Raw genomic sequence first — 22657 nt, 5'->3', positions numbered from 1 at the left:
GTGAAATCACTCGTATGAAGGAATAGCTCCGAAAGGCAACTCATCAAAAGACTCATAAGTTTCAAGAGATTTGAAGACATGATGTATAAAAGTGCTTCACAATTACTTCTGAACTATGATTTAAAATCTTAACCAGCACAAGATGTTTAACATTGAAGTTTAAAATTGACTTTTCAGACTCAAGCTCAAATTCTAATGGTTTGAATTATTGACACTACATGCGCACACACATATCTATAGTTGCACATAGTAGATAGAGTTAAACTTAGAGATAAGTAAGCAATGTTATGCTATTAATAGTTTAATTAAAACTGTTATTTTGAATTTCCCATTGTCTGGTGAATTTTCCATTCTGTTCCTTTGTTAGTTTATAACAAAGGTGTTAATGGAAACCATGAGGGAGCGGTAAATAGCAGGTGGCACCAAGAGGGAAAGGATCAGTAGGTAAAATCTGTGATAGTTGATAGATGGAACCAGGAGCAAGTTTTTAAAAAAGAGACACAAATTGTAGGATGTTTTGCTGAGAAAGTGTTAGGTTCGTGGGTTCAAAGAGAGATGAGCCTGGACACAAGGGTTTGCTATCAAACATAACGTTATTAACACAACAATAAGAAAGACAATTTTAATTGAGCATGGGAACATACGCGCACCATTTACAAGCATGGGAACATACACGGACAACTTATAAGGGAGTGTGGGAACCAATCGTAATGGGAAACAAACAGGGAAGAATGTTAGTACACAAGCATTAATTTTCACAGGTGATACAGTCATTCATACCCTACAAGCAGGGGTTATACACACCCTTCCAGACCCCTGAATAAGGGGTGGTGGATCTGGTACCCCTGTACCCACAGGGGTACTCGAATGCCCTCAGAACCCTGATCAGTTGAGAGTGGTGGATCTACTGCCAGTATTGACCTTCAGCAATTTTCAGCTATATCGATACCACAGATCAGCTTCAGTGCAGTGTGCACCTTACCTGCGACCCTTCCAAATGATGTCTGCAACAGCGACCTGCCATGGAGTGGTGTCTGGGGCTAGCATCATAAGACAGAGAGAGCAAGTGTCCTCTGTGCTGGTGCTAAATACAGGGTTCTAGCCAATAAGGATACTGAGTGATTTGAACCAGCCATTGGCAAGGTGTACACTACCAGTGGTCTGAGTCCACTGGGATTCTACCTGCAGTTTGTAACATTGTCTATCACTTTGTAACTTTGAGTGGAACAAAGAGTACGCCATGTACTGACAGGTGGTGTGGCTTCCGAATTAGTTTTAGGTGGGGTGGCCACGTGACCACCAGCAATAGGCAGGGAGCTCCCCCACACACAACAGAGGAGGATCAGAAGGAGAAAGATAGATCAAGTACAGAAGATCAGGTTTACCTGAAATTGAAAAACTCAATTTCATACAATTGGGGCATGGACTACCCAGGCAGTTGTCCTTGAATGAATGTTGGGCTGCACCCTGGCAGAGGGGAAATGGGAGGTAAAGTTGTAACTGGGAGCTCAGGAAGGGCTGAAGCCCTCATGCTCATTACACTTTCAGGTAGGCTTCCCAATTGTCCAAGCAATGTGGATAGACTTACCACCTAACATTGTTCACAGTGGAAACCAGCCACATTGCTGAGTTTTGATCTGAAATATCAGCCACTACTTTGTCCCTCCAGATTCTACTTGACCAGCTGAACACCTCCAGCCATTTGATTTTTCCTCCAGATTTCAGCATCGGCAATCTTTCATGTCTCCAGACTTTGTCGATAACCTCTCTCTGAATATTTTGGAAACAGACCTCCCCTGCCTTGGCTCCATCCACTCTTGCTAAATGAGTTAACAAATGGAGAATCAATATCTAAGTTGCTCTTTAATGTATACAAAGGATCTGTTGCTAGGTTGGTCATTGAAGAGTCATATGAAGAGGCTGAGAGCCTCCACCTTCATTATCTTGCTCATCAGCTACCAACAGTCCTAGTGGTGGATCTTGCATGTTTGGAGAAAAGAAAGGACCAAGGTTAGTTGTTTGGTGAGAGGAAGGGAAGGGTAACACTAGAAGTACGTGCCTACACAAAAGTGCTGGAGAAACTCAGCAGGTCATGCAGCAAAAGTAAGTGAAAGGCAATCGGCATTTCGAGCCTATGACTTTCCTTGGGAACATCCAAATGGTTTGGATTGGGTGATGACTTCAAAAGTCTTAGAGAACTGAATTAAGATCATTGCATTGCACTGACTCACTGTTCTTTAACTACATCTGAACACATTATATCTAACTTGTCTTTATTGTTCAGTCAGAACTCATTAAACACTTCAAAATCATTTGCAATGATTTCCTCTATGCTTATTACTTCAGCAAAAATTAATATCGACAGAATCCAGCAGCAACAGAAAAGATTAAAGTTCATTAAATTGACTGATTTCAGTTGTTGAGAGAAACAATTAAATCCAATGGACCTTTCCAGTAGGAGGTTAAATCAGTTAAAATACAGTCATTTAAATGACTGTATTCTTGTATTTTGTCCCAATTTCATTTTTAGCTTTTAACAATAAGCAAATTAAATTCAACTTTGAATCTTAGAATGGGACAGTTAGGCATAATCATCTCTGAGAGTTATCACAAAACCATGTGGTATGGAGGGTAAAAGTAAGTACAGGGAAAAAAAATATTTTAAGAATTTACTCCAAAATGATTTAAAAAAAATAGTTGCCATCATGGGCATGAAATAATAGTAACCTTTAGAAGAAAATGTGTAAGTAAACAAGGTGTACAAAGATTTATAACTGTCAGAATAAATGTAGTATTAATAATTACCCAAATATTGAATGGATTTTAGACACTTATTTGGAATAAAACATTCATATCTACATATAGATTATGTAGTAAAATTAATGACCTTGTTTGATTGACTTTGATCTTTCAACAATTGAAACATCACTGGATATGAAGACAACTTGAGAATACATTCAGAAACAATGACTAGATCTGCAGGAGGTCAATACCATCAACAAGCTGTCATCTCTATGTACCATTGCTGTATTCTCAGGCTCTCTTCTGCTTTCCAGGTTGACATAATACGTTTTTTTGCTACAGCTAAAGCTATCATAATAAATCTGTTTTGTGCTTCATCCAAATCGAGGCCAAGTTCTTTATTTCTTATATTACTTAGTAGAAAGATCTCTGGATTTTTTGGTATGTTATTTCTTGTGATTTTGTTTAATACCTGATTTAGATCTTCCCAAAACTTTTCGACTTTCTCACATGCCCAAATTGCATGTACTGTTGTTCCCGTTTCCTTCTTACAACGAAAACATCTGTCTGATACTGTTGGGTCCCATTTATTTAACTTTTGGGGCGTGCCAGTGAGTAAAAGTAGATGACATAATTTTCTTGTTTATTTTCATTGTGTGATGACATTGTTTAATGGGTTTAATGTATCGTATAGGTTGAATGTTTAGTGGGTGGGGAGGGGGGAAAAAGGGGAGAAAATGACACTGTGTATATTCAAGAGGGAGATGTTTATGTGTATTGTGGTCAATATGATTCATACTGTGAAAAATTTTAAAAAATTTAAAAAAAAAACAAGCTGTCATCCAGTTTTTAAAAAAACACTTTATATGTGGAAAATTCCTCAGTTTTAAGTTGCAGAATGAGCTAAGGGGTGTGTATTTGTTGTCAGATGGACCAGGTAAGTTAATTATGTTCAGTCATTGTAATGCCCAAATAAAATTAAGAAGAGTAGGAGAGATGGATACAAGAGGTCCTGGGTCGAGAGTTGATGGGCAAAGGTTTAGGAGTAACATGAGGGGGAACTTCTTTACTCAGAGAGTGGTTACTGTGTGGAATGGGCTTCCGGGAAAAGTGGTGGAGGCAGGGTCAATTTTGTCATTTAAGAAAGAGTTGGATAAGTATATGGATGGGAGAGGGATGGAGGGATACAGGCAGAGTGCTGGTAAGTGGGATTAGAGGAGGGTACTTGGATCAGTGCGGACTAGAAGGGCCAAATTGGCCTGTTTCCATGCTGTAATTGTTATGGTTAATCCTAGCAAATGCATTTGAAGAAAAATATATTGTTCATTGAAGGAATTAAATCCATTATCACTGATGGTACAATCCCTGTCATACTTCTTGGGAGCCAAACAAGAATGCAAGGAGAACTTGCTGAACTAGTGTTATCCATTCAAAAGACGTGTATAAACAATGCATGTTTAATTATCTCAGACAGGAATGTATTCTGGTATTTGTGTTGCAGGATGGGCTGCAACACCCCATAGGAAGTAACATATACCACAACATACATGTAAAACATGAGTACAACAGTTTCAAGAATACAAATTGCTGCTCAAGTCTTTGAAATTTTCCCCAAGTTGATATCACCACCCTATGTATTCCACTCCAGAATTCAGTTCTCCTGCAAATGAATTTCAGAAACAGAGCATAACACTCATCAATCTCTCCAGTTTTCCCACAAGCAACTGAGAACAAACGTCTTCTCCAGCTGAAATTAGTGGACTGTCTGGCAATTTAGTTGTGTGTACAGTTCAATTGAATTAAAAGTTTATACTTAACAGTCATATTTTAACAAATCAAGTATTTCAATTTCAATTTCCTATCCGCTTTTATAACAATATAACAGCTGCTCTTAAATTGCTCTCAATGAAATAATAAGAATAGATAGAACCTATTTGGGTAAACATCAGTTTAACAATTGGTGCCATCCTCTAGGTTCATTCCATCTGTCACAAGTCTACTTTAATGAAAGCCTGTTTAATTATTTAAATTATTTCACTGCCTTCTGCCACGAACTATCATTTTGACGACCATGGTAATAATGTTATTTAGAGCATAAAGAGAATATCTCTGCAATTTCACATAACTTATGGAATCAGCCATTGACATGCTTGTACTATCACATTTGGCCTCTTTTACTCCTAAGATTTTAAAGCTTACAGGCAGAGCAGCAAACAGATGAAATCACATAAGCGTTTTTATCAAGATTTATGTTTAATAAAAATATATTTCATTGCGACGGAGCAGCCAGACATACACTCACACTTGCTTTTGAGGTTAGATTGTGAAATATATTGGGTATTTCACTGAACATAAAAATAACTAATGCAACAAATCAATTCCCAACATCCATCTGATGTTCCCTGCTTGTTTTAACTGAGATTTGTAAGTGAAAGTTCAAGGCTCATTGTGCAGATAAACTCAAAGATCAAAAAGATAATTATGATTACTGATTCCCCCACCCTCCCCCTTCCCCCTTTAGTTCGGACATCTCTCATGTTCCCCCGCACCTCGATGAAGGGCTCAAGCCTGAAATGTTGGCGATGTATCTTTACCTTTGCTACATAAAGGCACTGTTTGATCTGCTGAGGTTCTCCAGCATTTGTGTGTTGACACATTCACAATTTGTGAGTGAACAGGACCAGATGAATATAATGAAGATTGACCAATGCCATCCTTGTGGCCTTTTAAGGAATTGTTGCATTTCAAGCTGCAAATGGTGGTGGAACAACGCAGGAAGCAATGGCAAATCACACCCAAGAGATATCAGTACAACCTTCAAACACGTTTGGACCCTTTATTTGGTCAGGTGGCGAGGAGGGATGTGTTCTTCTCAGAATACTATCCACCACTATCCACTATAATCTCCAAAATGATAGCCCAGCACAGTGTAAAAAGGTGGCAAATAAGGACAAAACCAGGAATAATGATGATGTAATACTGCAGGAGCTTTAAAGATCAGGCTTAAGGAATTGGAGATGCTCCAAACGAGCAAAAATCTGCTGAGTTCTCTCAAAATTATACATTCACAGTCACATCACATCACTAGTAACTTTGATTCAGAACTGTATATATGCAGCAAATATTTTTCAATGACGACTGATTGGGCTGAAATATTACATTCTAAACTTAGACCTATAGCACGGTAACAGGCCCTTCTGGCCCATGATCTCATGCAGCCCAAATACACCAATTAACCTATTTTTTCCCATACATTTTGAAGGGTGGGAGGAAACCAGAGCACCAGGAGGAAACCCATGCAGATACAGGTAGAACGTACCAACTCCTTACACACAGCGCTGGATCAATCCCTGGTCGCTGATGCTGTGATAGGATTATGTTAACCGCTACACAAACTGTGCCAGCCTTTTACTTATTAAAATTACTGTTATTGTTACCCTGAATGTGTTTTCTAATCTGTAGGATTTCAGTGGATCAAGTGGTATCCATGGTGAGAAAGAAATTATTTTGGGTTTAAAAAGCTGCAAGAGGCTCCTTTCGCCCTCGCAGATGCCGTTCAACCTGCTGAGTTCCTCTAGGAATTTGTTTTTACCTCTAGATTTCAGTATCCAGAGTCTCATGTGATTCCTTTCTTCCTGATAAATATTTCCTAGCATATTCTCTTTTTATTTCAGATTTCCAGTGTTTAAAAAAAATACAGACAATCTCTGAGCAGAGATAGACCTTCCAGAATGAACAGTATGATTTTAATTGGAACCAAAATTATTGTATGTAAAAACGTGCTCTTCTAACTCACGAGCCAATTTTGACAAAATTTGTGCCTGACATAACATATCTGTAATATCATAGAAGGTGGGAAAGATTAAATGTCAAAAAGTAATGGGGCAAGACAAAAGGAAATGAAAAACAAATAACGAATTGGTTCACTGGAGGTGTAATGGGAAAAGCAGAACCAATATCTGAATGTGTTAAACTTGCTGCCAAGTCTGGAAGGCTCTAATGTACTTAATCAGAGGACAAGTTCTGTTCCTCAAATTTATGCTCACATCAAGCCATTTATATCTCTGCTTACTTCTCGTTCCTGAGAGAGGATAAAAATAGAAACTGATTCTGCTCTCCATAGCCAGGAAGCCAGCCATCGCCTTCGTAACAACCCCCAGAAAATGTAAGGGACTGCACCATACATTAAAAAAAAACTCAATAAATCTGGAACAAAAAAATAGTGTCAGTAATGAAACAACTAGGTTGGTGCAAAGGTCCATTTGGATCATTAATGTCCTTCATGGAAGGGAATCTGCCACCCTTTTCCCATTTAGTCTGTTCCCCATGTGCCTCCAGACCCATATGACTTTAACTGGCTCTCCAGTCAAGGCTATTTGGGATGGATAATAAATGTTGGAATTATCAACGATGCCTGAATGAACAAATATAAAAAAAACATATTCATACAGTGAAAGAGACCCTTCAGCAGAGACCTGCGCCATTAGAAGAGGCAGCTGGTGAGGTGTTGCATTCAGAGGGACTTTTCTACTGCGTGATCTTTCAGAGTTAATAGATCAAATATGCCTTTTATTCGTGGTGCACAGACAAACTCAACGAGGAGCAGAGAAAAAAAGCATGAGATTAAGAACTATTCCTTTACCACAGCAGCACTGCTCCTCTCTTCTTCTTTGGCTTGGCTTCGCGGACGAAGATTTATGGAGGGGGTAAAAAGTCCACGTCAGCTGCAGGCTCGTTTGTGGCTGACCAGTCCGATGCGGGACAGGCAGACACGATTGCAGCGGTTGCAAGGGAAAATTGGTTGGTTGGGGTTGGGTGTTGGGTTTTTCCTCCTTTGCCTTTTGTCAGTGAGGTGGGCTCTGCGGTCTTCTTCAAAGGAGGCTGCTGCCCGCCAAACTGTGAGGCGCCAAGATGCACGGTTTGAGGCGTTATCAGCCCACTGGCGGTGGTCAATGTGGCAGGCACCAAGAGATTTCTTTAGGCAGTCCTTGTACCTTTTCTTTGGTGCACCTCTGTCACGGTGGCCAGTGGAGAGCTCGCCATATAATACGATCTTGGGAAGGCGATGGTCCTCCATTCTGGAGACGTGACCCATCCAGCGCAGCTGGATCTTCAGCAGCGTGGACTCGATGCTGTCGACCTCTGCCATCTCGAGTACCTCGACGTTAGGGGTGTGAGCGCTCCAATGGATGTTGAGGATGGAGCGGAGACAACGCTGGTGGAAGCGTTCTAGGAGCCGTAGGTGGTGCCGGTAGAGGACCCATGATTCGGAGCCGAACAGGAGTGTGGGTATGACAACGGCTCTGTATACGCTTATCTTTGCTCCTCTACAGCAAGGGTAATCCCATACCAATCAAACTCTACCTATCACCAGTTCCCTGGAACTCCTGGGAGAGCATGAAATGCAAGCAAAGTGGTCAGCAAGATTTGCCAGCACTTTTTGCTGACCTTTCTGTCGATGGCCAAGGTTCAGGAAAATTAGCCACATGTTTTCTGGAGATTTAAGAAACTGCAGATGCTGGAATCTGAAGCAAAGCCAAACTGCAGAAGGAAGTTAATAGGTTGAACAGCATCTGTAGAGAAAAAAGGATGACTGACAATTTGGTTAGAGACTAATCCACTATTGACAACTTCTCAATTGTGCAAAAATAAAAGTGTTAAGGATCTCATATCTTATGCTTTGGAACCAAAAGTATTTCTGATTTATAAAATCAAAAGAGTCACATTAAGTGAACTCTGACAGGTGTATTTTGGAAAGGGAACTTCAATTCCACAGAATCATTTTTAATTTTTTTTAAATTTAGGCGTACCTGTCATGCAATTATACCCAATTAACTTACAATTAACTTACAACCTCCAGTTTGTTTTGAAGAATGGGAGGAAACTGGAGCATCCAGAGGAAACCCATGCAGACATGGGAAAAACCTGCAAACTCCATACAGATAACGCTGGATTCAAACCCCGGCCGCTGGTGCTGTAACAGCGTTGTGCTTACTGCTAGGCTATCTATACTGCTTTACTGATATTTGAATAATGGTGCACAGATCTGCAATATAACCATATCTTTCCAAGTTTTAAGTGGATTTACCCCAAAATATTATGGTGCATTTCATATTCTAAATAAATTCATTGATTAATATAGATTATATATCTAATGTCTCACAAAGTGTGCAATTTTATTTCAGCAATGGTTCTGTCATTAGATTATATAATTACAGTAAATAGCAATTTATTATGTGCAATTTGAGCTTGGAATTTTACGACAACAACCTTTCTTTGTTTAACTGCCCCTCTCCTATTACCGCAACACCGTAATGTTATCCAAACCGTTAGTGCCATCTGCTGGAAGGATAAACACACTCTTGCTCTAACATTTGTCTCCAAACCCAACAACATTCCTGTTTTAATGAGCTTAAATGAAATATAATCTAATGCTGATGGGAGTTTTGCTGAAAATGAGCACTTTTAACCATTGTTCACTATTGTTTGATGAGGACAAGATACTAGATGTTGTCTACATGGATTTAGCAAGGTATTGTTTTCATGATTCCCCCATGACAGACTGGTCCAGAGGATAAAACCGTATGGGATCCAGGGTGAGCTAGCTAACTGGATACAAAATTGTCTTGGTTGTAGGAGTCAGAGAGTGGTAATGGAGAATTGTGTTTTCAGATTTTTCAGAATACTCTGTTCTCACTGCTACCATCGGGAAAAAAGGTCAAGGTGCCACAAGATTTGCATGACCAGATTCAGGATCGGCTCCTACCCCTCCATCGTCAAACTCCTCAACAACAAACTCAATCAGGATCTCAAATAAGGACTTTTACGCTTTATTGAGCTTTTTTCTCTCTCTGTACTGCACAATAAGTTTGTTTACATTTTTTTATTTGTTTACATATATTGAGTACATTTTTTTTGCACTATGAATAAGTGGTAATTCTGTTTGCCTGCAGTAAAAAATAATCTCAGGGTTGTATGTGATGTCATGTATGTACTTTTACAAGATCAAACCAGCAACCACAAAGAAAGCATATCACACAGGGGTAAAGATGAACAATTACTTTATTAACAAAAAAATTCACCTTCAAACTTTAAATCAAAATTCTGCCCCCTCTCCCCCCCCCCCCCGCCTTATTATAATGCCCACTGGTTACTATGCAAATTTCTATAACAATGTAAAACTAATAAATTCCCCAGCCTAAATATAACATATGTAATTAAAGTCTAAGTTATATTTCCAACCAGCCCACAGAAAAACTTAGACACAAAACAAACAAGACTCACAAAACTTCAATCTCAACCAAAGCAAAAATCATAAACAAAATTCAGTTTGTTTGGTAAACTGAAGCCAAAAGATCTTTGAGAGAGAGAGAGCACAAAATTTGAAGTTGTCTTGTGTTGCTTGCAGAGAGAGGAACCATCGGCTTGGTCCGGATCCTTCTAGCTGCCTTCGGAATGCTCATCCTTTTTGAAATCCCAACGTTCTAAACTGTCCTCCAGACCATGACTCCTGCTCTGGGCCTCCTTCCAGTCCACAGCACCCCCCAGTGGTGGTTTATCGTCCAAGTCCAGAAATTTTTAGATCATTTTCTGCATATGCTCAGTCCGTCTCCCACTCTCTCAGCAGTCCACCTTCACCTTGGGCAAACTGTCACTTTTTAACATAAAACCATATAACACAGGCCAATACACAACACAGAACTCTGTAACAGTACTCTGACAATAAATCTGAAATTTAAAGATTGGAAGCCTGAGTCACCCTTAGTTTTCTGATCTTCTACAGCTGGCACCTATTTGTTTAGCCTTTCAAATCTCACTCTTATTAGCGAAACAGATCACATCCAGAGCAGGAACCCATACTGATATCAAAGCAAAGCAGAACAAGAATTTCTCTTGTCATGAGGATGGATCATATTCCCCACATTAGAATGCCACCTTATCTTCCATTTTACCTGGGCCCAGTGGAGAGGCTCCCCATATCTAATGGTCCAGTAGCCTGAGGAGGAGCAGTGAGAAGGTTCCATATCAAAACACTCAGAAAACCTTGACAGCCAGCAAAGATGGCTTTACCCCTTGTAAAAAAACTGGATGTAGCATTTAACCAGGGGAGGGAAAGTTTGCATTACTTATGTCCAGAATAATATATTCTGTGCCTCCAAGTGCAATCATAGAGTTGAGTACATAGAGCAAATGCACACACACTTATATTTTACTTGTGACAGGTCAATAATTGATACCAATGACCCTGTAATCAGAGTTTATGGTATCCACATAAGTAAATTGATCCATATTTGGGTGAAACCTTTGCCTTGAAATTGAATTATATTGTTAATGATAAGCTTGTGTGAGCCAACAAACATGTTTCTACCTGTTTAGGTGATTTTTGTGCTGTTGAATATTTTCTCAGTGGGTGAAAATTTTGAATTTTGTTGTTAAGTCTTTAATTATTCATCCTGCCACTTTAACTTTCCATTAGTCAACCTACCAATCCCAGCCCCACAAAAATGTCCTATTGCTGTCTTGGCACTTTCCTTCCCTTCTTACCTTCACATCTCATCTTCTCCAGGTCTGTACACTGTTTCCATGGCTTACAGCTGTGGTCTGTTAACTGATCATTTCCAAAATGCAGCTCAACACAATAATGCTGGAGGAATTCAGTGCATCAAGTAGCATCTGTGGGAGGAAATGAACAGTTGATGCTTTGGACCAAATCCCCTTATTGAGACTGGGGATGTGGAGAAATTAGTGTTAATTAGCATGCCCTGTTATTGTTGCTTTATTTTAACAGGATTCAGATTCAAAATGTAAACAAGCAAATCCATGATGATTGGGTCCTTTTTTGTTATATTTTATTTATCATTTTAACAACCATACAAAATACAAAATATTAAAAGAACCAATCCCTCCCCCAACCCTTCTGTATGTCCAATTAAATAAAAAAAAACAGAAAAATCCCATTGTCACTGCGTACAGTGAAACACAGAGAGGCATGATAATATCACAATGTTAACATCTTTACAGAGATCTCCTGGCTAGTCAGTAGCATTCATGACCATATGGTGGCTCCAGGGAGGTACCTATTGGGCTGCCAGATTTTTTTGAAAGGAGTTCTATCCCCTCCTAAGCCTATATGTGACATTTTTCAAGTGGAATGCAGCTGTTCATTGAGGAGATGGGAATCAGATGTCCATGTTATTGATGATTGAATTCTTAATAAATTAATACAATACAATTTGAATTTATTTAGATCATCCTGAACCTGCTATCTTACACTTTAATTAGAAGGCACCTCATCCAGAAGACCACAGTCAGTAGGAATTGAAAACAATGCCTCCTCTTCACTGGTGATCGATACCGGCGCACCTCAAGGATGCGTGCTTAACCCACTGCTCTACTCACTCTTCACCAATAATTCTCAACCATTTCTTTTCCAATCACATACCACCTTAAGTAATCCCTTCCTAACCACAGAGCACCTATGACATCCTAAGCTGGTTACTTACAATGATATGCGAGAAGGAAAAAAAAAGTTGTGAACTGCTTGCTCTACACTCATGACTGTGTGGCCAGACACAATTCAAATGCTATCTACAAATTTACCGATGATACCACAGTTATTGGCAGAATCCCAGAGGGTAATGAGGAAGCATACAGGAGGGGGAAAGATCAGCTAGTTCAGTGGTGTGACAACAACAACAACCTTGCACTCAAACTAAGTAAAACCAAGGAGATGACTGAGAGCTTCAGGAGGAAACCTGGAGAAAACAAACCAGTCCATATCAAGGGGGCAGCAGTAGAGCAGGTCGAGACCTTCAAATTCCTGGGTGTCAACATCTCCGACAATCTGTCCTGCAACCTCGGCGTCGATGCAATCACGAAGCAGGCTCCCCAGCGGCTATACTTTGTGAGGAATTTGAGTGATTAGGTATGTCGCCGAAGACTCTCGGAAAGCATTGGTGGAGAGCTTTCTGGCTGCGAGAACATCTGCGAGAGGTGGTGCCTTAAGAAAGCAGCCCCTATCCTCAAGGACCCCAACCACCCAGACCATGCCCTCTTCTCTCTGCTACCATGGTGGGGTGGGTACTGGAGCCTGGAGAGAGCACAAGGACAGCTTCTTCCCTGCTGCCATCAGATTCCCGAATGAACAATGAACCACTTGGACTTCTAATTTTCTTTTCTTGCACTATCTATATTTATTTTGCAGTTTACATCAGGACACTGCGATTCTGCGGCCAAACAACGAAGGTCGTGCCATCTCTGATTGTCATTCAGGGAATGCCTTCATTCACGCCAACAGAGGGCAACTAAACCTTCCCTTTATCTGCACCAGCCATGGGATCGTGAACATTGGGACGACCACGCACTCTTGCAACAAGCCAGTGAAGTTTGAGAGGGGCAGAGTTTCGACGTTGTAATCGAGGGGCATCTCTCCTGACAAATCGAGAGCGCCGGCAGATTTTGCAAGCAAATAAAACGTGCAAAGTGGGTGGGTGGTTTTATTTTCCCCCGTGAGGTGGGGGGGAGATCCCGAGTCGGCTGTTGACCTGCCGGGAAAGTCATGGAAATGTCCCTCTCTTTCGCGATTTTATTTCTGCTCTGGTTCTTTGTCTCCGGATTCACCGCCTCGGGAACTTCCGAAGGGCAGCCCGACCTGAGCCCGGGGGCAAGGGAGGGGATGGGAGAGCTGGCAAATCGAGGGGTCGGAGCCAAGGTGGCAGGAGCAGGGGCACCGAGCTGGGACGGGGGGAACTGGAGCAGAGGGAGGTCCGGCCCGAGGGTCCGGAGTGGAGCGGGCGGCTCCCCCCCTCACCCTGAGTTCGGGGCGAGGCGGGGGGCACCCGAGGACAGCCTTCTCCCGGCGGAGGCGAGCGCCGCGTCCCTGCGGAGTCAGCCTCGCCATCTCTCGCCCACCCCTCCTTTCCAGGTCACTTCGCGGACCCTTCTCTCCCCGTTCCGGGGAGAAGGGGGCCAGTTGCAAGGAGCAGGGGAGCGGGGGGTCCCCAGCGAGCAGAGTCAGCAAGTGGAAACGACGGCGAAGAGGCTGCAGTTGGAGAACGGGCTGTCCTCGGTCGCTGACACCACGTACAGCGCTTATGCCGTGGTCCTGCTCTCCTTGATTCTTTTCGCCGTCGGGATCATTGGGAACCTGGCCGTCATGTGCATCGTCTGCCACAACTATTACATGAAGAGCGCCTGGAACAACATTCTGGCCGGCATGGCTTGTTGGGACTTCTTCGTCACCTTCTTCTGTCTGCCCGTGGTCGTGTTCAACGAGATCACCAAGAAAAGGTTGCTTGGAGACATCGGCTGTAAGGTGGTGCCTTACATGGAGGTAAGGTCGCTGGTTAGGTGAACATGTCATGAGCTGGTGCTTTCTCAAGGCCACCCTGATGGGGAGCCGAGGGAGGACTTGCAGGTGAGTCTGCTCAAGGTGACCACAGGACTGTGGTTCATGGGGCCCTAAACCGTCCGGACTGACTGGAAGAAAGTTGTTGGGCCAAGAATTTCACAGGTGCCCACACCTTCTCCCTCGCCACCATTCCGGGCCCTAAACATTGCCTTTCAAGTGAAGGAACACCACTCGTGGATCTGCCGAGTCATCTCTTGCTCCCTTTGTGGCCTTCTCTCCATTGGAGAGATTGGACGCCAAATGGGGGGGGCGGGGGGGGGGGGGGCACTTTGCTGAGCACCTTCCTTCTGTCTGCATCAGTGGCCAACCTCAATTCAGCACCCCACTCCCATTCTGATATGTCTGTCCATGGCTCAAGTACTGTCAGACCAAGACCGCCCATAAACTGGAGAAGAAAACATCTAATTTTCCATCTGGGCACCCTCCGATCAGATGGCATTAACATCGACTTCTCTGGTACCTGCTAGCTTAATCCCTGTTTTCCCCCTCCCTTGCCATTCCCTCTGTTGTCCTTTCTCTACCCTATTCCCTCTCCATTCAGAGAGCCATCCCTCCTCCTCCCCATGGCATGCCCTCCCTCCTTAATCCACCTATTACCCCCTGCTTGTTACGACCTGTCTGTGGGCCTGTGCTTCTCTCCCTTCCACCACCACCACCTTTTTGATAAGGTGCCTGCCTACATTTTCTCATAATTAATCAAGGGCTCAAGCCCAAATCATTGCTTATGTATCTTTATCTTTGCAATATAAAGCACATTGTTTGACCTGGTGGAGTTACGACAGCATATGGTATTTTTACTTCAATCACAGTGTCTGCAGACTTTCATGTTTTACTCAAGCCAAGAAATTCATCTGCAATAGACCCCACCCAAAAATCAAACACAAGGTTTGGAGTCATCTTATAAAGGAGTAAAGCAAATCTGTATTTTTTTCTTAACACTAGTCTCCATCATTGTGTGGACTTTTGTTTTGGTTGAAATGTGTTTTCCACTATTGTTTTGGTTTATGGGTCAAACTCACTCAAGTGACATGATCTTTCAATCAATTAAAATTTCATAAATATTGGCGGACTGACACTTTTAACAAGTTTATTCAAAGGACCAGTCATTTTCAGATTCCATTCCCTGACAGGTTGCTACACACCATCATACCCACCACCACCAACTCCTCACACTGGCCATGCACTAAATTGCAAGCAAAGGTGACATCCCATGTCCATTTCTGATTTCTAATTTTTCATTACACATGCATTATCAGAGCACATACATGACATCACATACAACCCTAAGATTCTTTTTCGTGCAGGCGAGGCAGAATTACCACTTACTGATAATGCAGAAGAAAAATCTGTACACTGTATGCATGTAAGCAAACAAAAACTGCAAAAGATAATGACTGTAAATAAACTGACTGTGGAATACGGAGAGAATTTTAAAAATCAATAAATTACACAAGTAAGAGACCTTAAATGAGTTCCTGATTGAGTTTGTTGTTAAGGAGTCTGATGGTGGAGGGGGAGCAGCTATTCCTGAACCTGGTGGTACGAGTCTTGTGGCTCTTATGCCCCCTTCATGATGGCATCAGCACAAAGGGAGCATGTGCTGGGTGGTGTGGGTCTTTGATGATGGCTACTGCTCTCAAATGGCAACGTTCCCTGTAGATGTTCTTGATAATGGGGAGGGTTTTAACCGTGATGTCCTGGGCTGTGTCCACTTCCTTCAGGAGTGCCTTACACCCAGTGGTATTGGTGCCCCCATTGGTGATGCAGCCAGTCAGCACACTTTCCATCACAAATTTGTGAAATTTGCCAGGGTTTCTGATGTCATATCAAACCTCTGCAAATTCCTGAGGAAGGAGAGGCACTGATATGCTTTTGTCACAATGTCATTAGTGTGTTGGGTCGAAGAAAGAACTTCCTAGATAGTGATTCCAAAGAACTTAAATTTGTCTCTTTATGTATGACCTAACATATGAAATAGGGGTAGGCCATCCGGCTTGTCGATCCTACTGTGCCATTCAATGAGATTATGGCTGATCTGATGATTGACTCACTCCACCTACCTGCCTTTTCCCACATCCCTTAATTCCCTTACCATGTATAAATCTATCTTGTCTTAAATATAATTACTGAGGTCACCTCCACTGCTTCAATGGGCAGCGAATTTCGCAGATTTACCACCTTCTGAGAAAAGCAATTCCTCCTCATCTCGGCCCTAAATCTACTACCCTGAATTTTGAAGGTAGTTTTGGTTCTCCCCCCACCTCCCCTGTCCCCACTAATGGAAACTACTTATCCTCTATCTTATCTACGCCTTTCATCATTTTATATGTTTCTATAAGATCCTGTCTCATTCTTCTAAATTCCAGCGAGTACTGTCCCAGGCAACTCTATCTCTCCTCACAGGATAACATTTTCATCTCTGGAATCAGCCTAGTGAACCTCCTCTGCACCATGTCCAAAGCCACAACATCCTTCCTCAAGGAAGGAGGCCAGAAATAGACACAGTACTCCAGATGCGGCCTCGCCAGTACCTTGTACATTTGCGGCATAACTGACCTACTCTTAAATTCCATCCCTCTGGCAATGAAAGCCGACATTTCATTGGCTTTCTTGGTAGCCTGCTGCTATCTAGTTCTTGATAGACAGGAGTATGTATCAGGCACCCTCAGAGACATATCACTGGAGAGATGAAAGGGTTCAGCCGCACCCAACAGCATATCCATCCTAGATTTGTGAGAAGCCTGGGCTTCTATTTACTCTTCAGAGGAGCAATGTCCACATCAACATTAACACACTTCCACCTATGACTTCAGAGCTCACAGAAGTACCTACAGTGTTCTTGCAGTGATCTGAAAAATGATCTTGCGCTCAACATGTTAGTTTTTTTTTTCATTTCAGCCTGTAGCTGTTGATCCTTCAATGGAAATGTTATGTGAATTACACCAGTGGTCATCCTGTGAATGATGTGTTGATCAAGGTACCTTGATGAAGGGCTCAAGCCCAAAACGTTGGTTATGCATCTTTATTTTTGCTATAGGTATACTTGGTATATAGATGGTATACTTTGCTATACCATCTTTACCTTGGCTGCTACTTTTGTTCACTATTTGACCTGCTGAGTTTCTCCAGCATTGAGTGTTTCCATCAATCAGTGTCTGCAGACTTTCCTGTTTTATTCACATCTCTATATAAATGCTGACTGTCCATTTGGAGACTTCACAGGTCCTGTCAATACAGAGGTTCCTACCCCCACCCCCATTTTTTTAAATTTTTAATTCAGCTAAATAGAAGCCTTTCCCTTCAGTATCAGCTGCAGGAAGTTTGGAGAAGTAGAGCAGCACAATATCAAAGGATGTACTATCTTTCAGAAGTTCATTTTGTTTCAAAGTTTTGGCATTCAGCTTTGATTATGCAAATACTCCTATAAGAAAGATGCAAGTGTTCTTGGTGACTGTGACAGCAGTTCATTGTACTTAGCATAATGCCACATACATGTGGGATGGAGTAAACAACATTTTTATGGATTGGATGAGGCAATGTTGAGAGGCTCTGCTCAATAAAAGAGATTTTTTAATAAATATTTGTTTTGATTCAAGTGATTATTTTAATCTTTTGGAAGTACAAGCGCTGCTTATGGAATTGTGCATTGAAATTTAGTTATGAGATTGATATTATTATTCTCCTACTGTCTTGACAGTATGTGTTAGTCCTCTGAGAATAAGTAGGTTTCAAAGGCAGTGCACAATTTTTACAAATTGAAGCTCACTGCTGGGCCCACATACATGCCAAATGTTCAAGTAATCTGCACAAAAAGAGAGTATTCAAAAAGGAATGTTCTATCATTCTACATTTTTTAAAAATGGAATACAATAAATTCCAATATATAAAATGGATAATCAAAATTCAACGTAATTCAAAAGGCCTCAAACAAATATTATTAAATGTTATATTGTTGGAAAATATTTTTTTTATTTAACTCTGATTTAGTAGTGTTGCTAAATGCATTGTTATATTTGAAAGGTCAATTTATCAATTCAGTTGGCACAATCTCATTTAGCATTCATTAAATAAATCATAGTTATTTCTATTTTTTTTTACAAGTTTTAATTGTACGTTGTGGTTTTATGTGGGAATATGAGCATTGCTGGCACAGAACGGTTGTTGGATTTTCTTTTACATTCATCTATTTTAATTTCCAGGTCTCTTCTCTTGGGGTCACCACCTTTAGTTTGTGTGCACTAAGCATTGACGGTTTCCGTTCTGCGACAACTGTACAGTCACAGATTAGGCTGATAGAGAGTTGCCTGTCTATTATCGCTAAAATGGCAGTCATCTGGATAGGATCCATGTTACTGGCACTCCCTGAAGTTCTTCTCTGGCAACTGGACCAAAAGACTTCCATTATCTCTGGAGTTATCACTGACTATTGTATCATGCAAACATCTTCAAACCTTCCCGAGCATATCTATGGACTTGCATTAACCTATGAGAATTCCAGGATGTGGTGGTATTTTGGCTGCTACTTTTGTTTGCCTGTCATTTTTACAGTGAGTTGCCAGTTAGTGACAAGAAGGGTGAAAAACACTGAAAAGAAAGCTGACCTCAAAAGTACATCGAAGCTCGGCCATTACGAAAGTCAAAGGAATTACACCTTAATTGGCCTAACCATCCTCTACAGCTGCTGTATCATACCTGAAAATATCTCCAGTATTGTGGTGGGCTATACTTCTGAAATCTCCAAGGGGACCATTGATTTACTCAATATCATTAATCAGTTCTTTCTGTTCTTTAAATCATCTGTAACCCCAGTATTGGTTCTCTGCCTTTGTAAGCCATTGGGCCTAGCCTTCATGGACTGTTGTTGCTGTTGCTGTGATGAATGTACCCCGGAGCCCTCAGGAAGTGATGTTCGTGACAGGAAGCTGAAGATGGAAATGGCGTCAATTTTCTGCCATAATCCGAAGGAAACGACAACAACGTTGACTCTTGGTACCCAGTGCTAATGCAGCGATCCTTCGGAATAAGAAAGATTATGGCTGAACAGTGAAGATGTCTGTCAGCAGCTCTTAGTAGACAGCTAATTCTCTTTTACTTACCGGTGCACAGCAGTAGGTTCTTGAACTAGCACATCAGCAGAACTTTAGTTAGCTCTGGTAAGTTCTTGCTGTGATAGCAATCGAAGACTGTATGTGAATAACTGGATTGTGTTTCAATTCTTCGTCAGGTTGTGAATTTTTGTCATTCAATGAAACATGTCAGAAAATATTAAAAAGATATGTTTTAGCAAAATATCAGTAATATACCCAGCTGCTCCAATAGAAAATTTTCAATTGTTTATAATGAATTATGCCTAATAGTCTTTTAATGTTAAAGGTTATCTTTACTAAGACATATTTCATCATAACCTATTATTTTGGGGTCACTATTTACACGTAGAACATTTTTCATTAAGGTCTAAAGTAACATGTTCATTGTATACGAAGTAATATTTATTATTACATGTTATTATCATTATAACATTTATTATTGTTAGGTTTTAGGTATGTTGGGTTTTTTTTTCTTTTGATCTAGAGCCCTAGACTATAAAGAAAATATTACTCCCAGGAAGCTATCTAGATTTTATAAAATATTAGGAAAATGGATATTTTTACATTCACAATACATGTTGAAAAAGCAGTGCATGCCATATAAATGTAGGATAGGGATGTACTTTGTTAGCTCTGCTATGTTGGTTTAGTATTGTGTCAAATAAAAATGTGACCAGTTCTTTGGTTTTCAAAACGTGGGACTGGCTTTTGTTTTATTTTTCAAACTTTCCGTTTAGTTTACTTTCCATCCACTTTAGTTCAAGCAAGTGAAAATGCACTGAGCATTGCTGTCCAAGACAATAGTTCTGTTCCATATTTGCTTGCACCCAAACTCCTTGAGATGGACAAGAGTTCGACTGCATTAATGGTTCAGCAAAGTTCCTCAATTCACAGCTGAGCGCATTTCTAGTCCACATTAAATTACTAGTCTCAGCCATGAGGCTGCCAGATGAACTTGACTTTAGTACTTCAGAGTGAATCAGCAGTACCAAAAAAAAGCTCTCTATTTAGCATATCAAAACAAAACTTGTTCAACTCAAACCTATATATCATGTATTGACTTGATAAGAACTCCACTACAAATATCAGATAGGAGTAAGTTTCTGAACACTAATAAAAGTAGCCTGCAGTGGTCTCAATCAGCTGAGAAATGTACAATCGTTAATTTTAGTCGAGATTTTAGTATTTACTTAAAGGCTCCAGATGCTTTCTGACTCTACTTCCTTCGAGTAATGTTTCAGTCGACGACAATATGGCTAGTACAATATGGTACCAAGCAGTGGGTATTTCTATGGTCACAGGGCAATAGCTATTGAGAGTCTGACTCCCATGCCAGGAGCATTCATGAGTAACTAAATTACAGATTGAGACTGTTATGTTCTGCACAGTTGAAGCTTAGATCAGACTTGTGCACACAGTTCATGTACCAAGGAAGGTCTAATTCTGGTAAATGCCGTGTTGCCCTCCCTTCTAGTCTGCTGCTCGGATCTGTCAATCAGTTGTTGCTCGCCATGATGTATGTGGAGAATGTTAATAAGTACCACATCATATGAGCCTAGGTAGAAAAACGGTGGATGTTTGCATGGGATAGTCAGCACTTCTGATGTTATTACGTTGTAATATCCAGGATGCATTTCTAATAATTGAAAAATGATTTTTAAAAAACCTACAATTTAGAGCACAAACCAAATTACTTACAAACCATACCTCTCTAATCAAATAATTAAATATTTCTATACCTTGACAAAAAGGGCTCAGGTGCAAAATGTCAGTTATATATCTTTACCTCCTATGGACGCTGTGAGACCTGCTGAGATCCTCCAACATTTCTGTGTGTTATTACAATCACAGTGTCTGTAAACTTTTGTGTTTCACTCTTTATTGAAGCTTCAATTCTTCTACAAGATTATGAACATCAATGATATTTAACTTAGTTTGTATGAACTTCACCTGCCACTGGTGAACCAAATCAGAGCAGTGATGTAGCTTGGATTAAATAATACATGAAATTGCCCACTTTGTGCATACACACTTCTGACAATACCCCTAGAGTGGTCAAGGTGCTGCTGGAGTCAGTGGCAGAAATAGTAATGTGATCAAGCCAAAGACTGTGTCCACATCATTCAGTGGCTGCAGCAGGATTAATGTGGACTGGGCAATAAATTCCATCAATTACATCTATGTCTCTGTCTGTTACGTTATGGGGATTTTAAGGAGGTTAGTTAAATGTACAAAAAAATATCAAATTTAAGCCATGGAAGAGATGAAATCTGTAACTCAAAGCCAAAATTGAAACAAAATCTTGCTACATTTTAATGTTGGCTTTTTCTTCACGGCAAATGTTTTTGTTTAAGATTATAAGAACCATTCCTTTCCCAAAAAAAATGTAGACAGAGCACCTTAACAGGCGAATTCAGCCCTACGAGTCCGTGGTGCCCAATTTACACCCCATTAACCTACATTCCAAGCCAGTCAGTGGCAAAGATAAGCCTGCTTGCTTGTGTACATCGAGTGTTTGGATGTACTGACAAGGCTTAGAATTGCCCTTGAGCTTCTGGTAAGCTGTTGTCTTGGTCTGCTGGAGATCTTCTGATGAAAGTGCCCCGATTATGATGATAAAGATTCCAGAGTTCCAAAATGAGACAGCACTGAAATACATTTTGAAGTCAGGATTGTATGCGACTTCGAGTGGATCTAGCAGATGGCAATGTTTCCAAGCCATTTGGCTATGTCCTAAGTGATAAATATCATAGGTTTGTATTGTGCTGTAGCCTCCGTACACAACTGCTGTATATTTTGAAGATGGTGAAGACCATGAATAGTATGCTGAAGGTGGTGAGAGTGGCTATTTATAACGGGTAGATGGGATGTCGATCCTAGGAGACAATTCACCCTTGATGATGGCAAGCTCTTTGTTGGAGGTTGCTCTGAATAACTCTTGCATCCAATTATCAAAGCTCCTTGTCTGCTCCTCTGACCTTAGAACATTTGTTCAAAATGTATTGTTAATTTTGGTGTTAGAACCTTCACCTTGCCCTTAAGACTCAAAGTCAGATCTTCGTTTGCTGATCATGAGACTATTAGTGACAATTTTTATTTAATTATGTTACCTCAGGATACTTTGGAATGCTCTAAAATGTATATGGTCCGTAGAAATGCAAGTTTTAGGATTATTTTTCACCCACATTCATAGTTCTATTTAGTTCCGATAGCTCAGTAGTTAGAGCACTGGTCTTGTAAACCAGGGTCGTGAGTTCAGGCCTCAGATCTGTGAGGGGTGCTTGACAAAGTGGCAACTCTGTCTTCCTTACCTTAGACTAAGTTAAAGAATTTCATGTACGTTACACTCTCAATGTAGTATTACATGACACAAATAGAACCTTTACCTTTGAAGTTCAAGTTCAGATTTACTGTTAGA

At 40.9% G+C, this 22657-nt stretch overlaps 1 protein-coding gene across 1 annotated transcript; it reads left to right on the top strand.

Moving 5' to 3' along the window:
• The first annotated feature begins 13012 nt into the window (after window positions 1-13012).
• Window positions 13013-19933, top strand: LOC138762942 (G-protein coupled receptor 37-like 1). Its single transcript, XM_069936449.1, has 2 exons — window positions 13013-14074; window positions 18352-19933. Exons 1-2 carry the CDS (start codon window positions 13301-13303, stop codon window positions 19153-19155), a joined length of 1578 nt encoding a protein of 525 aa, XP_069792550.1. The 5' UTR covers window positions 13013-13300; the 3' UTR covers window positions 19156-19933.
• The last annotated feature ends 2724 nt before the right edge of the window (window positions 19934-22657 follow it).

This window comes from Narcine bancroftii, chromosome 5, assembly GCF_036971445.1.
Source record: "Narcine bancroftii isolate sNarBan1 chromosome 5, sNarBan1.hap1, whole genome shotgun sequence".
Lineage (NCBI taxonomy): Eukaryota > Metazoa > Chordata > Chondrichthyes > Torpediniformes > Narcinidae > Narcine > Narcine bancroftii.
Note: the sequence above shows the minus strand (reverse complement) of the source record. Positions and strands in the feature narration are given on the sequence as shown.

Excerpts from the sequence above, each read along its gene's own strand:
- LOC138762942 (XM_069936449.1), top strand. The coding sequence starts at position 13,301 with ATGGAAATGTCCCTCTCTTTCGCGATTTTATTTCTGCTCTGGTTCTTT. Across the intron at positions 14,075-18,351 it reads AGGTGGTGCCTTACATGGAG|GTCTCTTCTCTTGGGGTCAC; the intron begins GTAAGGTCGCTG and ends TTTAATTTCCAG.